The sequence below is a fragment of the Myotis myotis genome, unplaced genomic scaffold (genome assembly GCF_014108235.1).
Source record: "Myotis myotis isolate mMyoMyo1 unplaced genomic scaffold, mMyoMyo1.p scaffold_m19_p_7, whole genome shotgun sequence".
In the NCBI taxonomy this organism is placed as follows: domain Eukaryota; kingdom Metazoa; phylum Chordata; class Mammalia; order Chiroptera; family Vespertilionidae; genus Myotis; species Myotis myotis.
Genome location: NW_023416379.1, coordinates 77,119,640 through 77,135,264, shown reverse-complemented (window position 1 = coordinate 77,135,264; position 15,625 = coordinate 77,119,640). Strand labels below are relative to the sequence as shown.

At 44.9% G+C, this 15,625-nt stretch overlaps 1 protein-coding gene across 8 annotated transcripts in view; it reads right to left on the bottom strand.

Moving 5' to 3' along the window:
- Window positions 1-4,442: 4,442 nt before the first annotated feature.
- Window positions 4,443-15,625, bottom strand: part of GCLC (glutamate-cysteine ligase catalytic subunit) — a 49,635-nt gene continuing 38,452 nt past the window's right edge. For 2 of the 8 annotated variants that reach the window (XM_036316340.1, XM_036316345.1), the window contains 10 exons: window positions 14,804-14,878; window positions 14,227-14,343; window positions 12,956-13,094; window positions 12,226-12,338; window positions 11,637-11,729; window positions 11,246-11,350; window positions 7,432-7,513; window positions 7,243-7,355; window positions 7,041-7,161; window positions 4,443-6,010 (listed from right to left, as the gene is read on the bottom strand). In XM_036316340.1, coding sequence (XP_036172233.1) covers window positions 5,799-6,010; window positions 7,041-7,161; window positions 7,243-7,355; window positions 7,432-7,513; window positions 11,246-11,350; window positions 11,637-11,729; window positions 12,226-12,338; window positions 12,956-13,094; window positions 14,227-14,343; window positions 14,804-14,878 — 1,170 coding nt within the window. In that variant the 3' untranslated portion in view covers window positions 4,443-5,798. Of the gene's footprint in view, window positions 6,011-7,040; window positions 7,359-7,431; window positions 7,514-11,245; window positions 11,351-11,636; window positions 11,730-12,225; window positions 12,339-12,955; window positions 13,095-14,226; window positions 14,344-14,803; window positions 14,879-15,625 lie in introns of all 8 variants that reach the window. The other 6 variants (XM_036316337.1, XM_036316343.1, XM_036316339.1 and 3 more) reach the window with 5 other exon arrangements.

The window sequence follows — 15,625 nt, the reverse complement described above, 5'->3', positions numbered from 1 at the left end:
AAATGACAATAGAAATAAAATAGATTTCAATATGGAGTTTCACTTTATATTATCTTTGTTCAGAGCGTGTGTCTGAATAGTTGTAAACCAATGAAACTAAAAAGGCAACTACAGCATACACCACTAGAGGGCACTATTATCTAACACCATTGTGAAATAATTTTTAAAAATCTAGTTAACATCCACCACCAGACACAGATTCTTTTTCTCTTGTGGAAACATTTAAGACCTCATAGCACCTTTCAAATATGCAGAACAGTATTATAAACTATAGTTACTATGCAAGTTTACACCTTTTGACCCCCTCCACCCATTCTACCTCTGGTAAAAACCAATTTATTATATATACATTTGTGAGCTTGGTTTTTTTTAAAAAAATATTTTTATTGATTTCAGAGAGGAAGGAAGAGGGAGAGAGAGAAACATCGATGAGAGAGAATCATTAATTGGCTGCCTCCTGCATGCCCTTTACAGGGGATCGAGCCTGCAACCCGGGCATGTTCCCTTGACCCAGAATTGAACCGTGACCTCCTGGCTCATAGGTCGATGCTCAACCACTGAGCTACACTGGCCTGGCTGAGTTTAGTTTCTTGGTTGATTTTTATTCCATACACGAGATCACATGGTATTTGTCTCTGACTTATCTCACTTAGAATAATGCCCTCAAAGGGCCACCCTTGTTGTCGCAAATGGCAAGATTTCATTTTTATATGATTAACTAGAGGCCCGGTGCACAAAAATTTGTGCACTCGGGGGAGATGGGGGGTCCTCAGCCCGGCCTGTGCCCTCTCGTAGTCTGGGACCCCTCGGGAGATAACAACCTGCTGGCTTAGGCCTGCTCCCGGGTGGCAGAGGGCAGGCCCAATCCCTAGGTGCAGCCCCTGGTCGGGCTCAGAGCAGGGCCGATTGGGGAGTTGGGGTGCCGCCCCGTCATGCACAGAGCAGGGCAGATTGGGAGGTTGTGATGCCACCCTCAGTCACACTCAGGGTAGGGCCAATTGGGGGTTTGGGGCACCGTCCCCTGTCACACTCAAGGCAGGGTCGATGGGGAGGTTGCGGCGCCACCCCGTCACGCACAAAGCAGGGCCAGTCAGGGGGTTGGGGCACCGCCCTCTATCACCCACAGAGCAGGGCCGATTAGGGGGTTGGGGCGCCACCACTCTCACACTCAGGGCAGGGCCGATGGGGAGGTTATGGCTCTACCCCATCACACACAGAGCAGGGCCCGTGTGTGTGGGGGGGGGTGGGGCGGTGGGGGAGCCTCCCCCTATCAGGCACAGAGCAGGGCTGCTCAGGGGGTTGGGGCCCCGCCCCCTGTCACACACAGAGCTGCAGGGCGATCAGGGGGTTTGGGCGCTGCCCCCTGTCATGCTGATCCCGGTGCCGGGAGGCATATTACCCTTTTACTATATAGGGTAGAGGCCTGGTGCATGGGTGGGGCCGGTGGTTTGCCCTGAAGAGTGTCCTGGATCAGGGTGGGGGTCCCCACTGGGGTGCCTGGCCAGTCTAGGTGAGGGGCTGAGGGCTGTTTTCAGGCTGGGTGTGACTGAAGTTCCCAACCGCTCCTTTTTTTCTTTTTTTTTTTTTTATCCTGGGCCAGCTTTACCTCGAGGCTTGGCTCCAGCTCTTAGGCCTCCGCAGCTGAAAGTAGGTTTCTGGCCTTTGCTTACAATGTTGCGAATCTGCTGGCTGAAGTCCAGCGGTAATTGTTACAATGTTTCTTAAACTGCCCGCTCAGAGGCCTGCAGCCGCAGGCGGGGAACACTGGAGTCCTCCGTCACTGAGGCAAGCAAGCCTCATGTTAGTTTCAAGCTGCCTGGCTGCCAGCCACCATCTTGGCTGACAGTTAATTTGTGTATCTTGCTGATTAGCCAATGAAAAGGGTAGTGGTCGTACGCCAATTACCATGTTTCTCTTTTATTAGTGTAGATATCCCATTGTGTATATATATACATCTTTATTGATTCATCCATTGATGGGCACTTTGGTTGATTCCATTATCTTGGCTCTTGTAATAATGCTGCGATGAACATGAAGATGAACATATATTTTCAAGTTACTGTTTTCATTTTCTTCAGATAAATACCTAGAAGTAGAATTACTAGATCATGTGGTAGTTCTAGTTTCAAGTTTTTTAGGAGCCTCTGAACTGTTTTCCATAGTGATGTGCCAATTCACATTCCCACCAGTAGGGCACAAGGGTTACTTTTTGTCCACATCCTCACCAATACTTTTATTTCCTGTTATCAAATACCCATTCTAACAGGTGTGAAGTGAGGTGACATCTCATTGTAGTTTTGATTTGCATCTCCCTTGAGTGATGTTGAGCATCTTTTCAGGTACCCATTGGACATCTATGTCTCTTTGGGAAAATGTCTACTCAGATCTGCTACCCATTTTTAAATTGGGTTACTCAGGGATTTTTGCTATTGAGTTGTTTCTCTATTTTGGATATTACCCCTTTATCAGATATGACTTGCCAACATGTCCTCCCATTCAGTGGGTTGCCTTTTTCTTTTGTTGATGGTTTCCTTTGCTGTGCAGAAACTTTTTAGTTTAATGTAGTCCCACCTGTTTTTCACTTTTGGTGTCAGGTTTTTTTTAAAAAAAAAAATCACCACCAGATCAATATTAAAGAGCTTACTACTTGTTTTCCTTTAGAATTTGTAGTTTCAGGTGCTGGTTTTCAAGTCTTTAATTCATATTGATTTTCATGTCTGGTGTAAGCTAGTGGTCTAGTTTTCCCATGTTCCATGTATTGAAGAGGCTGTATATATTCTTGGCTCCTTTGTCGTAAATTAATTGACCGTACGTACATGGATTTATTTCTGGGCTCTCTTTTCTGTTCCTTTGATCTGTCTGTTTTTATGCCAATACCATACTGATTATTATAGCTTTGCGATTGGTTTGAAATGAAAAGTGGGCGGCACTTACTGCATCTTTCATTTTTAGCTTTGTAGTGTTTCATGTCATAGGACAGTAAGAGTGGAAGCGGCTCCGGGGACGAGCCAGCCTCGTTCAGCTCCACATACCGAGACCTGAACAGGCAGGAGTGCACCTGCCAAGGCCACCCACCAAGGTCTCCTCACTCCGACTCCAAACCTCATCAGTCCCCTCTAAATCACACTCTTCTACGTATCACTTGGCATGCATGTTCAGGGAATGTTGAATGTTTATGCAAAAGCATCAAGGAGAGGAGCAGCTGGTAGAGCTCAGTGGCTTATCTTCAGGGGAAGTCGGGGGTTGACCTCGAACTTGAAAGGCCTGGCCTCTCAGGCACACCCTGTGGTCCCTCCCCCAACAGCAAGGGCTACCAGCTGCTTGAAGGAACGTCCACTTTTTGTCTTTGCACAGTTCCAGGTACCCAAAAATGTCCCTTCAGCTCCTCAGAGACGTGGCCTAAGCTGTGCCACACCCTGGACTTCCACATGTCACCGGTTAGTTTTGTCAGGAGGCAGTTCAGACAGGCGGCCACGGCGAGCTTCCTCCATTTCTGAATGGAAAGGCTCATGAGCAGCCTCAGGAAGAGCCAAGTGGTCGGGGCAGAGCCCTCCTGGGACCCGGAAGAGCCTCGTTAACCCAGGAGCAACTGACGGGCAGGAGACTAGACCTGGGGTAAGAGTGGGAGAGGCTGTCTTCTAAGTGAGGGTCTGAGTCTGGGCTCAGCCAAAGGGAGAAAGCCCTTTTACTTATCTCAGCGTTCACAGTTATTGTTCCTGAAACCGAGTCCTTGCTGTGTTCAGGTGGTAAAGCTCATGAAAGGCACAACTCACTTCGTCTTGGAGACAGAGCACCATTCCCTATTTTTCACTAAGAAAAAATCTAGATACAACCGATGGAATGAAAAGCAAGTGTCATTGGAGATATACAACTGATATGTCTACAACTTGAGTACAGTAAGTCCACGTCACTCAGTGTGGCCCACAGAGCCAGACTGTGCTTGTTAATAAGACCCCCAAGAGGTTTGTATGCAGGTTAATTAGACAAGCACAGCCCTGGGGCTGTTCAGGTAAACAAAGCTGAGAAAAGCAGACTGGCCCCAGGACAAGCATGATCACACGAACTCTATGCTGAGAGGATGTTGACGCAGCCATGGGTTGAAAGGATTTCTCTGCAGGACCTGCAGACTCTCCAGCTTAGGTGGTGTGCGTCAGCACCCGAGTTCCTCAGTGTTCCCATGACCACTGGCTCAGCTGAGCAGTGTGGAGTAAAAAAATTCACTTCCTGTGGCTAGGGGTCACTTCAGCCCAACATGAAGCCCCTCCCTCCCCTCCCCTCTGGGGTTGACAGCGACAGGGCAGATGAGGCGTCTGTTTTTGTCACTGTGCTTCTTTCTGAAAACCTCTGAGGATTGCAATGAAAACAATTTCACAGAATATCTGAGATGATTAAACACAAACCCGCCACCACCCCTTTAGTTGCAGAACTCACACATTCAACAGTTTTCAGGATTCTCATTCCATTCTTTTATTTCCTCATCCCACAAACATTTAGTTTATCTGCCTTTTTACAACCTGATTTACAAGCAAATGAAAAGCAGGCATTCATTAACCCTCCAACGAGCGTGTATGAAACATAGCACAAACCCTAGTATTTATACCTAAGCAGATTTAGAAGCAGCTTTGTCACAATCTCTTAAAATTCACATTAGTTTAAATATTGATGCCTGTTAAGGTTTGCATAATCTACTGTACATAGTTATTTCTGAAGTAGGTTAAGACTTTAATTGGAAAAAACCTTCAACAAAATGCTCTAATAATTATGTGAAACTTATTTACAGTTAAACATTTAGGGGCTTGATTCACAAAACTTAGTGCAGATCATGATTTGTTGAAGAGCTTCAAGGAGAAGGGCATAAGCAGCACGTAGGATAGCCTCCAGGTAAAGCCTAGAGCAAACGGCTTTTATAAGAAAGTCTGTCAATATGCTTACTGGAAACTACAAAAAAGTAAGAAAACCACCTTCAGCAACTGCACCTGATTTGCACATTTACATACACAGCAGCAACCAGAACAGACACAGGAGCGGGTGCCATTTTTGACAGTACTCTGTATATTATGCACAGGAGGAAAACCATCACCCCCAATAATCACTACATGTGAACTCAGGGTACAGGTCTCCTGCCTTCCTATAGAGTTCTCTTTAATGCCTGCCTCATCGAATTAAATAAAAAAGGACAGTACCTTTCATAACAGCCATCAGTTCGATGGCTTTACTTGGTGGTTAGCTATTCCGATTACCAAAGAAACAGATAAGGTGCCAGAATCCAGGGTTACCCCTGAAGCCCTTCAATGGATCCGACAGTGATTTTAGATATAAAACAAAGGAGATGACTGAAAGAACATCAATAAGACAAACTGGTTTTAAAGTGAAGTGATAAATTTCAGTGAATCGGGTCCAGGTAAAGTCTTTAAAAAAAAACAAAAAACACCCACAAATATTTACAGTAAACATTTTGAACTCTGGAATGCAGATATAGTACAATTACTAGAACATCACATTTACAAAACTGCTTGGGCAGTTGTTGCTCCAGAGTGAGAATTGGGAAATGTACAAGCCAGTCCACACTTTAGATATGTTATTAAAATACATTGTTAATCATAAAAATACTTTACTATGTACAGGTTCATTGTAAAAACTCTAGATTTATCCGCTGAAGGGAGCCGGAGCCTCTCAGGCCATTTCCGGCCCATGGGTCCAGGAGCCGGTATGGTCCTGCTAACCTGGTCACACCAGGCTCTGGCTGGAGCTGCGGCCAGTTCTCCGATGAAACAGCAAGCGAGTCCCTCTGCAGGGGCCTAGTTGGAAGAGTCCATTTTACTTCCGCTATATCTTCCTCTCCTAAATGCTGGTCCAAGTAACTCTGGGCATTCACATAATTCATTTGCAATTTGGTTGCACTTTAAAATAAGACTATAGTTTATTTGATCAGTTATTACACTGTCTTGCTTGTAGTCGGGATGGTTTGCGATAAACTCCCTCATCCATTTGGCGACTGTCATTAGTTCTCCTGAAAAAGAAAAAAAAATTTTAGGACACTTTAATAGTAGTGCTTTTTAAAATACAAGTTGACATTTGGCCAGGATGCATAATCCTGAAGAAAAAGCAGCGTGACCTTTGGTGTGGCCAGGTGGCGGGGCTGGGAAAGCATGCTTTCCATAGTGTTTGCAGGACTCCTCCTGGAAAAGAATTTCAGGCTGCAGGCAGGCAACTAGACCACACACATCCCAGTGCTGCCTGGCAGATGCTGCCCGCACACTGACCGACACTGCCAGCTCGTAAGAAACGAGAGCCAGCACGTGCACTAACGCACGCGGCCTCCCATTTGGCCAAAGGGCGAAGACCACATATGCTGGCCGTGTCATGAGACTACCTCAGAGGACAGCAGGTCCCGCGTTTGCCAGAGCGACCTTTGGTCAAAGAGGTAGAGAGAAAAGAACAGTAAGTGGAATGGGAAACTGGCAGACATACCACTGGGGGTACGTCCTTTGTAAAATACAGATGCCATTACCACCATCACCGTTGCTCTGGTTCACAGCTGACGGCTCCCCTGGCTAACAGAGGTGGGGTTCCTGGGGTGCTCACTGTATGCAGCAGGCTGAAGACCCCGACGCCCTCGCTGTGTTGCTTATTTACCTTACAGAGTTACTCAGCCCTACAAAAAGAGCCCGTGATGGTGCACAATGAACACGGCTGGACTTCAGTCACAGCCAGGCACTGTGTTGCATTCTCTACAATGCCATCGACTTAAAGATGCACCAATTTGATGAATCAGTATTAAAAAATAGAGCACTAATTAAACTGTGACTATCAGAGATTATAAGGTGTATCTGATTGTAGAGATGTCAAAATGTGAAAGGTGTGTATTAATAAATGCATCCTTTAAAACAGTGGTCGCCAACCGGTGGTCTGTGGACCACTGGTGGTCCGTGAGGTCTAAAAAGTTGGTGACTTTAAGAATCTGAGTATTTTAAGATTGTGAGATTCTGCCTACATTGAGATTTGTTTTTAAAGAAAAAAGAAAGCAAAGGATACCATACCAGATGCTCTCTTCTTAATCAGCTTCAGGTAGTTCAGAATGCTACATCTGGTGTCCACATCCACTTCCATGTTTTCCAGGTAGGAGTTCAGAATGGGGATCAGCCCAGGAAACACGCCTTCCTGCACGAAGCAGGAGATGCCATGAGCTCCCTGCCTGTGGGTGTCGGCCGGCCGGCAGGCAGTGGGCGCACAGGACCCTACCTTCCCATTGATGATGGTGTCTATGCTCATCAGGGCATACTCCTCGTGCTCCTCTGCGGCCAGCTCCGCGCCCTGCTGGGCCTTGCCACAGCCGTCCACCACAGCGTTGCCACCTGCTGGTGATGGCAGAGCAGCGTTAGTGGCCTGTTGTAGCCTAAGTGGCCCCAGAAGTCCAAGAGGATGTAATACCTTTGCAAATATCTTTCCTGAAGTAGAACATTCCCTGCAGGACAGCATCTCGTTTCTGTGCGACTTTCATGTTTTCATCAACCTAGGGGAGAAAAAGAACATGCCCAAGTCAGAACACTCTTGACCAACCAGCCGTGCCTCCGTCACTTCTGCCATCAGGACTCGCCTCCCTCAAGAATTCTACTGTCCTTCCCGTGGTTTCTGGTCAGAAGAGCGGACTTTTCACCTTTATGTGGGGACTGTGTCACTCAACCACAAATTGGTATGTGCTTTTTAACAATAATGGGGGAAAAGAGAAGCTCACCTTAAAAAAACAAAAGCATAGAATCACGTGGCTGCCTGCATTTCAAGGCACCTTTGTGACTGGCCTTCCAGGAAACCTGTCTGAGGGCAGGTGGCTGGCTCCCTTTACACAGCACAGGACTCGTCCGAGGCCCAGGTGAGGAAAGGCAGGGAACCCAGCCCTGGCTCCCAGGTCAGTGCTCTGCCCCCCACCGCCCCGGGGTTTTGCTGCCTCACATTGTCGTCAGATCTGGACTGAGCTCAGCTCTCCGGGGGCAGAGGGTCAGCAACACTGTTTGCCCTGGCCGTGTCCACTTATTCAACAGACCAAAACCTCGCCATTCGTGAATTCTCCATTTCTCCAGTGACTTTTTAAGACTCACAAAGAGCTTTCAAAACTTCTTAGTAATCCCTTACTTCCTATAATGAAATCTGAGAGGATTCTCAATATATGAAAGACACAAGTTAGAGGGTCACACTGAACTAGCATGGGCTATTCAAAGTCTTGGATGACTTAGCCTCTTCACTGTATTCATTAATTCCTACTGTTGTTTTTTAAAGACACATATGACCTGAATAATCTAGGGACTTCTAGAAACATATTCAAATACAGGCTAAAATTCCACCATGGTCGCTGCCCTAGCCGTTTTGGTTCAGTGGATAGAGCATCGGCCTGATAAAGCCGTATCTACCATACCACAGTGCCGTTAAATGCTTCTTATGCTTCTGAAAAATGTTTGCTACACTTTATGGGGTAAAGAGAATCATGAGTCTAACACTGATTTTCTAAGGTAAAGAAAACTGCTTCCTCTATCCCATTTATATACTTTCTATCACATTTGTCAATATGGTTATCTTTTTCAAAGATAGCTATTTTCCACACTGTCCTTATTTTAGGCATATTGTATGCAAACAATAGATGCCATTATGTTGCTATATTACCTGTTTCAGCTTTTTAATAGGAGAGTTTATTCAAGTTTGTTGTCTTTTTTTTTTTTTAACCATTTTATGCTCTCTGGGCTATCCTGTCTTACACTCCCCTGACCCCACACCTTTTAGCTGCAGGTTAATAGTAGATAGTTAATAGTAGGATTTACTATTAACCTGTAGCTATCTATTACTAGTTTTTCTTTTAAACAAGTAGTTTTGAATTCTCTCTAAATGCCAAGTATTACAGAGTATCTACCATCCTTCTCCTCCACTGTCCTTCACTAGGTAAGACTTCTGGCATACTTTTAGCCCTAATAATCTATCAAGTTTTGTTAGAATTACCTGGAATTTAAAGAATAATTTGACTGGAAGACAATTCGATGGTTGTGATTTTTAACCCCTCAGGATTCTGAAGACCTTTCTCAGTCTCTTTTACTATTTATTGTTGTAGATGAGAAGTGATAGAAGTGATAAACTGTTTGTTTTTCACCCTCTTGGCAGCTATCCTAATTCTATCTAGACAGCTGTTATTTTTCTTTGAGATTCAGAAATTCCTAGTGGGTTCTTCTTTAAATATTTATCTCTAGACCTAATGGACTCTTACAGGGAAAATTGTCTTATTTCCTTGATTACCATATCTTACATCTCTTTTATACAGACCGGGCTGGGGGAGGGAGTGCCTGGCTCATGGGCCATATGAGGCCGGAGAAACCATTTGGTCTGGCCCTGCCAAGGCAACTGCCCGCAGGACTCAAAATTCAATAAACTTAGGAGCTTTTAACATAGCAACATACATTTATATTAAGCAAATCTATGCTAATAAAAGGATAATATGCTAATTAGACCTTCCGGACAAAGCCATGGTGGCGAGGCAGAGGCAGAGGCAGTTACGGGCAATCAGGCCGGGGGAGGGTGAGCAGGCTGGCAGGCAGAGTGGCTAGGGGCAATCTGGCAGGTGGGCAGGTGAGTGGTTAGGAGGCAGCAGTCCCAGATTGTGAGAGGGATGTTCCCCGAGGGGTCCCAGATTGGAGAGAGTGCAGGCCGGGCTGAGGGACACCCCCTCTCCCCGCGCACAAATTTTGTGCACTGGGCCACTAGTAATGTTATAAATATCCAATGGCCCTTGGCAGAAAAATGGTTCTCCACCCGATATAGACTATTCTTTTCTTCTAAATTACACAAACACTGAACTTTCCAGAACAATTTTCCATGTTCCAGTTCTTCATTTCTTTGCCATCTGCTGGGCTGGATCCCACTTTGGCTTCCTAAATCACTGACTTTGATCTTCAATATCTGAGGTGTGGTTTATCTTTGTTGTTAATCCTCACCTGAGGATATTTTTCCATTGATTTTTAGAGAATGTGGGAAGCGGGGGAGGGGGGGGGACAGACACATAGATTGGTTGTCTCCCAAATGTACCCCAACCAGGGCTGGGGACTGAGCCTGCAACCAAGGTATGTGCCCTTGACAGGAATCAGACCCAGGACCCTCAGTCCTTGGGCAGGCACTATCCTCTGAGCCAAACTGGCTGGGCCATTTACTGAGTTTTAAAATTGTGGCTACCATTGTTCTTTGTTTCTAGCAACTATTCTCCAAATGCTCGGTGGTCCACAGTGCGTGTTTCATGGATGTGAGCCTTCTCTAGAATTTCTTTAAGAGTTTTTTCCAATTTCTTGAATTAGCTGTGTTTCACTGAGGATAATATACTTTTTGTAGGCTCTTTAAGGCCATTAAAAGTTCTTGGTTTCCTACTGACATTTAGACATCTATTGTAAACAAAGGCTTAGACTGGTAGCTTCCATGGACTGTGCCTCAGACAGGCTGCTCTCCCCAACAGGCACACCTGGTGTGCAACATGGGCCGCGGGACTCCATGGTCCCCTTCGGCCTGGGTGTGAGAGCAGGCAGGGACGAGCTGGCAGCCAGACTGCCTCCCGGGTCTGGGGGGACAGGGCAGCTGCGGTGCCCCCGGGGGAGAGGGAGCAGCGGCTTCTTCCTCCTTCCACACTTGCTGGGACGGGGCTGCTCTTCTCCTCGCTCTGCCCTCACACCTCACCAGACCCCTCGCTCTGCCCGCAGCTTTCCCAGCCTCTCTCTCTGCCAACACACCTACTGGCCCGGGAACCAAACCTTCTACTTGCTGCCTCACAGCCTGGAACTGTTCTGAGGCTCTGCCAGGAAACTGCTTCCCGGAGTTTCCTTTTCTGTTTTTTATTGGATTTGTTTTTCTGATGGTCCAAGCCATCACATTCTCCAGGAACAGCTCCAGTTCAGCCCCACAGCAGGTACCCTTTCTCCTCACACCCTAGGCTTACTACTGTCACCAAAATAAGATGGTGGGGAGGATGAAATCTGTTTGTGGGACTCACTCCAACCACTATCTTTCAAATGGGCTGAGTAAGAAACCACTGTTAGCACTTTTTCAGGAGTTTCCACCAGTGTAGCATCAAAAAGGAAAAAAACAATAAGGTGGCGGGAGAAGCATTTTATTCTAAAAGGTGAACAATTCTAAATGAGGTCACATTTAAAATAAATATGACATACAAATGAACAGAATAGTCACAGCTATCTAGACCCGCTGCTACCCTTTATCACACTCTTACCTTTGACAGCGGAATGAGAAAATCTAATTTGTAGGAAAGGATCACTCTCGTGAGCAGCACCACAAACACCACATATGCCGAGTTCTCGAAGTCTGTTAACTGAACCTAGACAAGCAGGAGCCCAGAAGTTAGGAACCCACCACACAAGCCACTCCCCAACAAAGCCCTCCTTGGATCACGTCATCCCCCAATTCCCCACCAGGGTCTGAGTCTGCTCACAATCTATTCTCAGAAATCAACCCTCCTTAGCTTCTGGACGCGCTCACTGCGTGCACACACTTGATCTGTTACGGTTTCCAGTTAATTTAGGAGCCTCTGCTAAGAGCGTCACGGGGTCATGGGCATTCAGAAGACGGGTGTGTGAGTTCGCTCCTGCTGATGCGCGTCTTACCTCCATGGGCCGGAACTCCACTCTCCATCCAATGTCTGAGTTTGGAGGAGGAGGCTTAAATCTCATTGTCTGCCAATTTGTGGACTGAATGTTCTATAATAAAAAAGGCAGAGAATAAAACCAACTTTCCATAGGCCCCAGAAAATATTAAGATGACTTGATAGTTAATGAGGGGAGACTGCTTGCTGTCCATACCTAATACTCTTCAGTTTATAAGTACAAAAAGGTACAACTTAAGATTTTCTTGGAATGTGACCTGCTAGGAAAACAAACAGCAAGTGTTTAATAAAAGTTGGTTATATGCCAGCAGCTCTGAAATAACTGATCAGGTTATTTTTATGTAGCATGCTTGAACTTTTCACCATGCTGCAAACAAGAGAAAATACAGAATAAGAAATTTAGAACTGGAGCTATAACCTGTAAGAATCATAATAAAAGTACCTTGAACCAATTTAAAATTTGTCTTGGTTTTATACTGCACTGGATAATGAAAGGCATGTGAGGTTTCCACTGGCCAATTTCTCACAGACACAGAAAACTGCCTCCGTCTTGGTTAGTGAGATAAAAATGCATTTAAAACAGGAACTACCTCAAAATGGTCAGACTCATTGGCATCGTCCAGGTGTATTTTCTCTTCAAACAGAGTCAGCGGGTCTCTGATAAAGAGATGAGCAACATGCTGGGCCAGGAGGTGGTCAATGCCTGCAAAGAGAGGTTGCACTGGACTCACTACACAGCTCAAGACTCCACTGTCCGCTAAGTCCCAAAGGAAGACGGACAGCTCAGTGCCGGATGCCGGAGTCCAACCCCAGCAGGTCCAGGGGTCCCCAGAGGTGTGGATGGAGTCGGCGAAAAGGAATGACACGGAGACGGAGTTCAGTTGATCAGCAGCCTAGCCAGGATCTCCAGCCAGGATCTCCAGCCAAGTTCTGGAGATCCAGAGCTCAGGAGGTTGAAGAGCGGGTGTCTAGAAGCTCAGGCAATGGCTGGTGTGTTCGGTAACTCATGTTGCCCAGGCCCTTATCCTACGGGCCCTGGGGAAGCGCCGGAGTTTCACTCGCTACTTACACAATGCCTGTTGGGGCACTGGTGGGGGCCTAGATACAGACCTCCAAAGTAAGTTCTTTTTGCTAAAAGCCAAGAAGATCTCACAAGTATTTGGAATTTGAAACTTTAGGAACAAGCAGCCTCCTAAGAAAAGTTAGAGACTTCACACTAAAAACAGAAACCAGACCAAGAGTCAGCAAAAAAAGTTTAAAAGAGTTTTGAAGAACTAAAGGCGTACAGTCAAATCTAGGAAAAAAGACATGGATGCTCACCTTCCTGCATCAGCTGCTCGTAGATTTCTTTATCTATTGTCAAGTCGATGTCATTGTACTTCTCTCCACACTCAGACAGATAACTGTCTATTGAATCATATCGGGATTTACTAATCCTATAGTTACTGTTCTTCAGTGGCTAAAATTTAAAAAATGTGAATGAATGCCATATAAAATCATTTGGAAATAAACTAATGCCCCAAATAATTACATTAAAATGCCGTATGTTTTTATATATAATGATTATATAAAAATGTCTAACCTTAACATAAGACTCTGAAAAAATAAGTTAACACTGAAAAGTAATATTAGGGAAAATTATATTTAAAAAGCCTGGATAAATTAAGTAGCCTTCCCCCCCCCCCCTCATTTTTAAGTAGCCTTTTTGCCTGATGATTTAAATATACCTTAACTTTTTTCTTTTTTAAAGCACATCACCTTCATTCTTATTAAGCTTCAAAAATAAATGCCAAGATTGACAGCAAAATGATTAATAAAAAGCCTATACTGTAAAAGAAAACTATCAAAATGATTTCTCCTTTGAAGTTCGTTTATTTTTAGAAAGCATGTTCAACAATTTATGAGCAATTGCATGAAGAGCAGAGTAGCAGTAGTGTGCCCTGGTTCAGAACATCAGAGTTACTTGGGAGGGCTCCTTTAAAAACACCTATGTCAAGGTTCCAGTCCTAGAAAACTTATTAAAGGTCTGAGATGGGCCAGGGGTCTATTTTTTTAAAGATCTCCAGAGGTGGTTCTGATGGATACTGTTGGTTGGAGAAATGCAAGGTCACAATTCAAACAAGAGGCAAACAAGAGGCACTAACTGACCCTTATAAGGCAAAACCTAACCCTTCATATGGGGCAAAAAATCTGTGACAACAGAGTATACTTTCCACGGCAGAAAGCATCATATACAAAGCACTCATGTAGCGCCAAAAAGCATTTGGTAAAAACAGCCATCAGCAGTGACTGCCAAAATATTAAAAACAAAAACTACACTATTAATTTAGAAGATAAAATAAATACAGATTTCAACAAATGATGAAAATTAAACCCCCCCCCCAAACCAAATCACATTTCCACATATTCACCCCAGAACAAACACTTTAAAGCCAAAGACCACAAAGATAGGTTTATAACCGATGAATTTCTTCCCATGTGTGACTCAAGATAAAAATTTGAGGGAAACTTCACAATCACAAGTGGTTATTACAATAGCTCTGGTTGATCTGCTTGATATAAAAAGGCTATGAAGGAAAAATCATTCCCACCTCCAGTCCTCTCTCCTCCCGAGTTCTATCATCTACAGATGCAGAAATCACGCCCCAGCGACAATCAACGTCTGACACATAGCCTCGGTAAAAAGGAGACGCAGCACTCAAAGCCATCTAAAAACAAACAGAAGTCAGCACCTGCAGGTTCAAAATGTCACTTTCATGCTGAAAAAAGCTCCATGCAGTTATCTCTGGTCACGAAGAATCAGTTATGCAACACAGCTCTACTGCACTGTCTGTGCCTGTTTCTCATAGTGGAATACCCCAGGAGTGACTTGAATCCCTGCATCTGGTACATTTAACATCCTCTCTCTAATGTGAGGACATGAAGGATGGAAGAGGGAAGATGGCTATACTGGAACTTAACACTTTAGCACATAAATGTCTTCCTAGCAACAGTAACAGTCTACAGCTTAGACTGAGTCCACTGGTTCTTAATCTACATATTATCTGGGTTAGTTCATTTCTGAATGAAGTCTGAAATGGACTTAACTAGCACACTCAGCAAACTTCGGACATGCGGTCTTTATTCTATGCAAAGAAGAATTTAAAGTAAGATATGATTTCTACTTACGACAATTGGGCAGATAGTGGCCAACTGATCATACAGGTATCTAGCCTCGGAAATGCTGCAGGCTTGGAACGTTACCTGTGTAAGAATTGCAAGTTATTAACAACAAAGAATTATTAACATCCTCCCCTAGGAGTGAAGTCTGAGAAGAAGACTGAAGAAGGGAGGGGCCTGGTATGTAATGGTCATTCCATTGATGAAACGTTTAATACAGGAGTTTGTTTAAAAGCTTGTCCTAGACGAATTTTGCTAGAAAGTGGTATTTAATCATGTTCAAAACTAACATAAGATTTTAAAAGTCAATGAAGAAAAACAAGACATTAGATAAATGATAAAGTTCATTAAGGCATTTCCTCTTCTACTGGTTTCTTTCAAGAGCTTCCCATTCACTTCAGTTGGCTGAGAGGTTACATGCATTTTGGTGAAAAGGGGACTTGGAGATACCGAGGATGGGTTCAGAGTGCACTGGTAAACAGCTTGGAAGGGGCAAGACTGGAGGAAGGCAGAGAAATTCAAATGCTGCAACCGCCTAAGAAAAAGTTGAGCACACTGGAACAAGGCAGCCAGCTCTTGAGGCCACAGGGTAGAGAGAGTGAGGGTGTGACTTAGCACTTGGCTTGGGTGCTCCCAGGACAGACAGGAAGAAGAGGCAAAGGCTTACGGAGCCAAGGACAGACAGACAAAGAAAGCCGCCCTGTAAGTGGCTGGGTCCAGAACTGGTGCCTAGAAGAAAAACCTGGGCTGGAGAAATATTTGGGGAGTAGGCTCAGATGATGTCCTGAAGATGGGCAGATCACCTAGAGCAGTGGTTCTGAACCTTCTGGC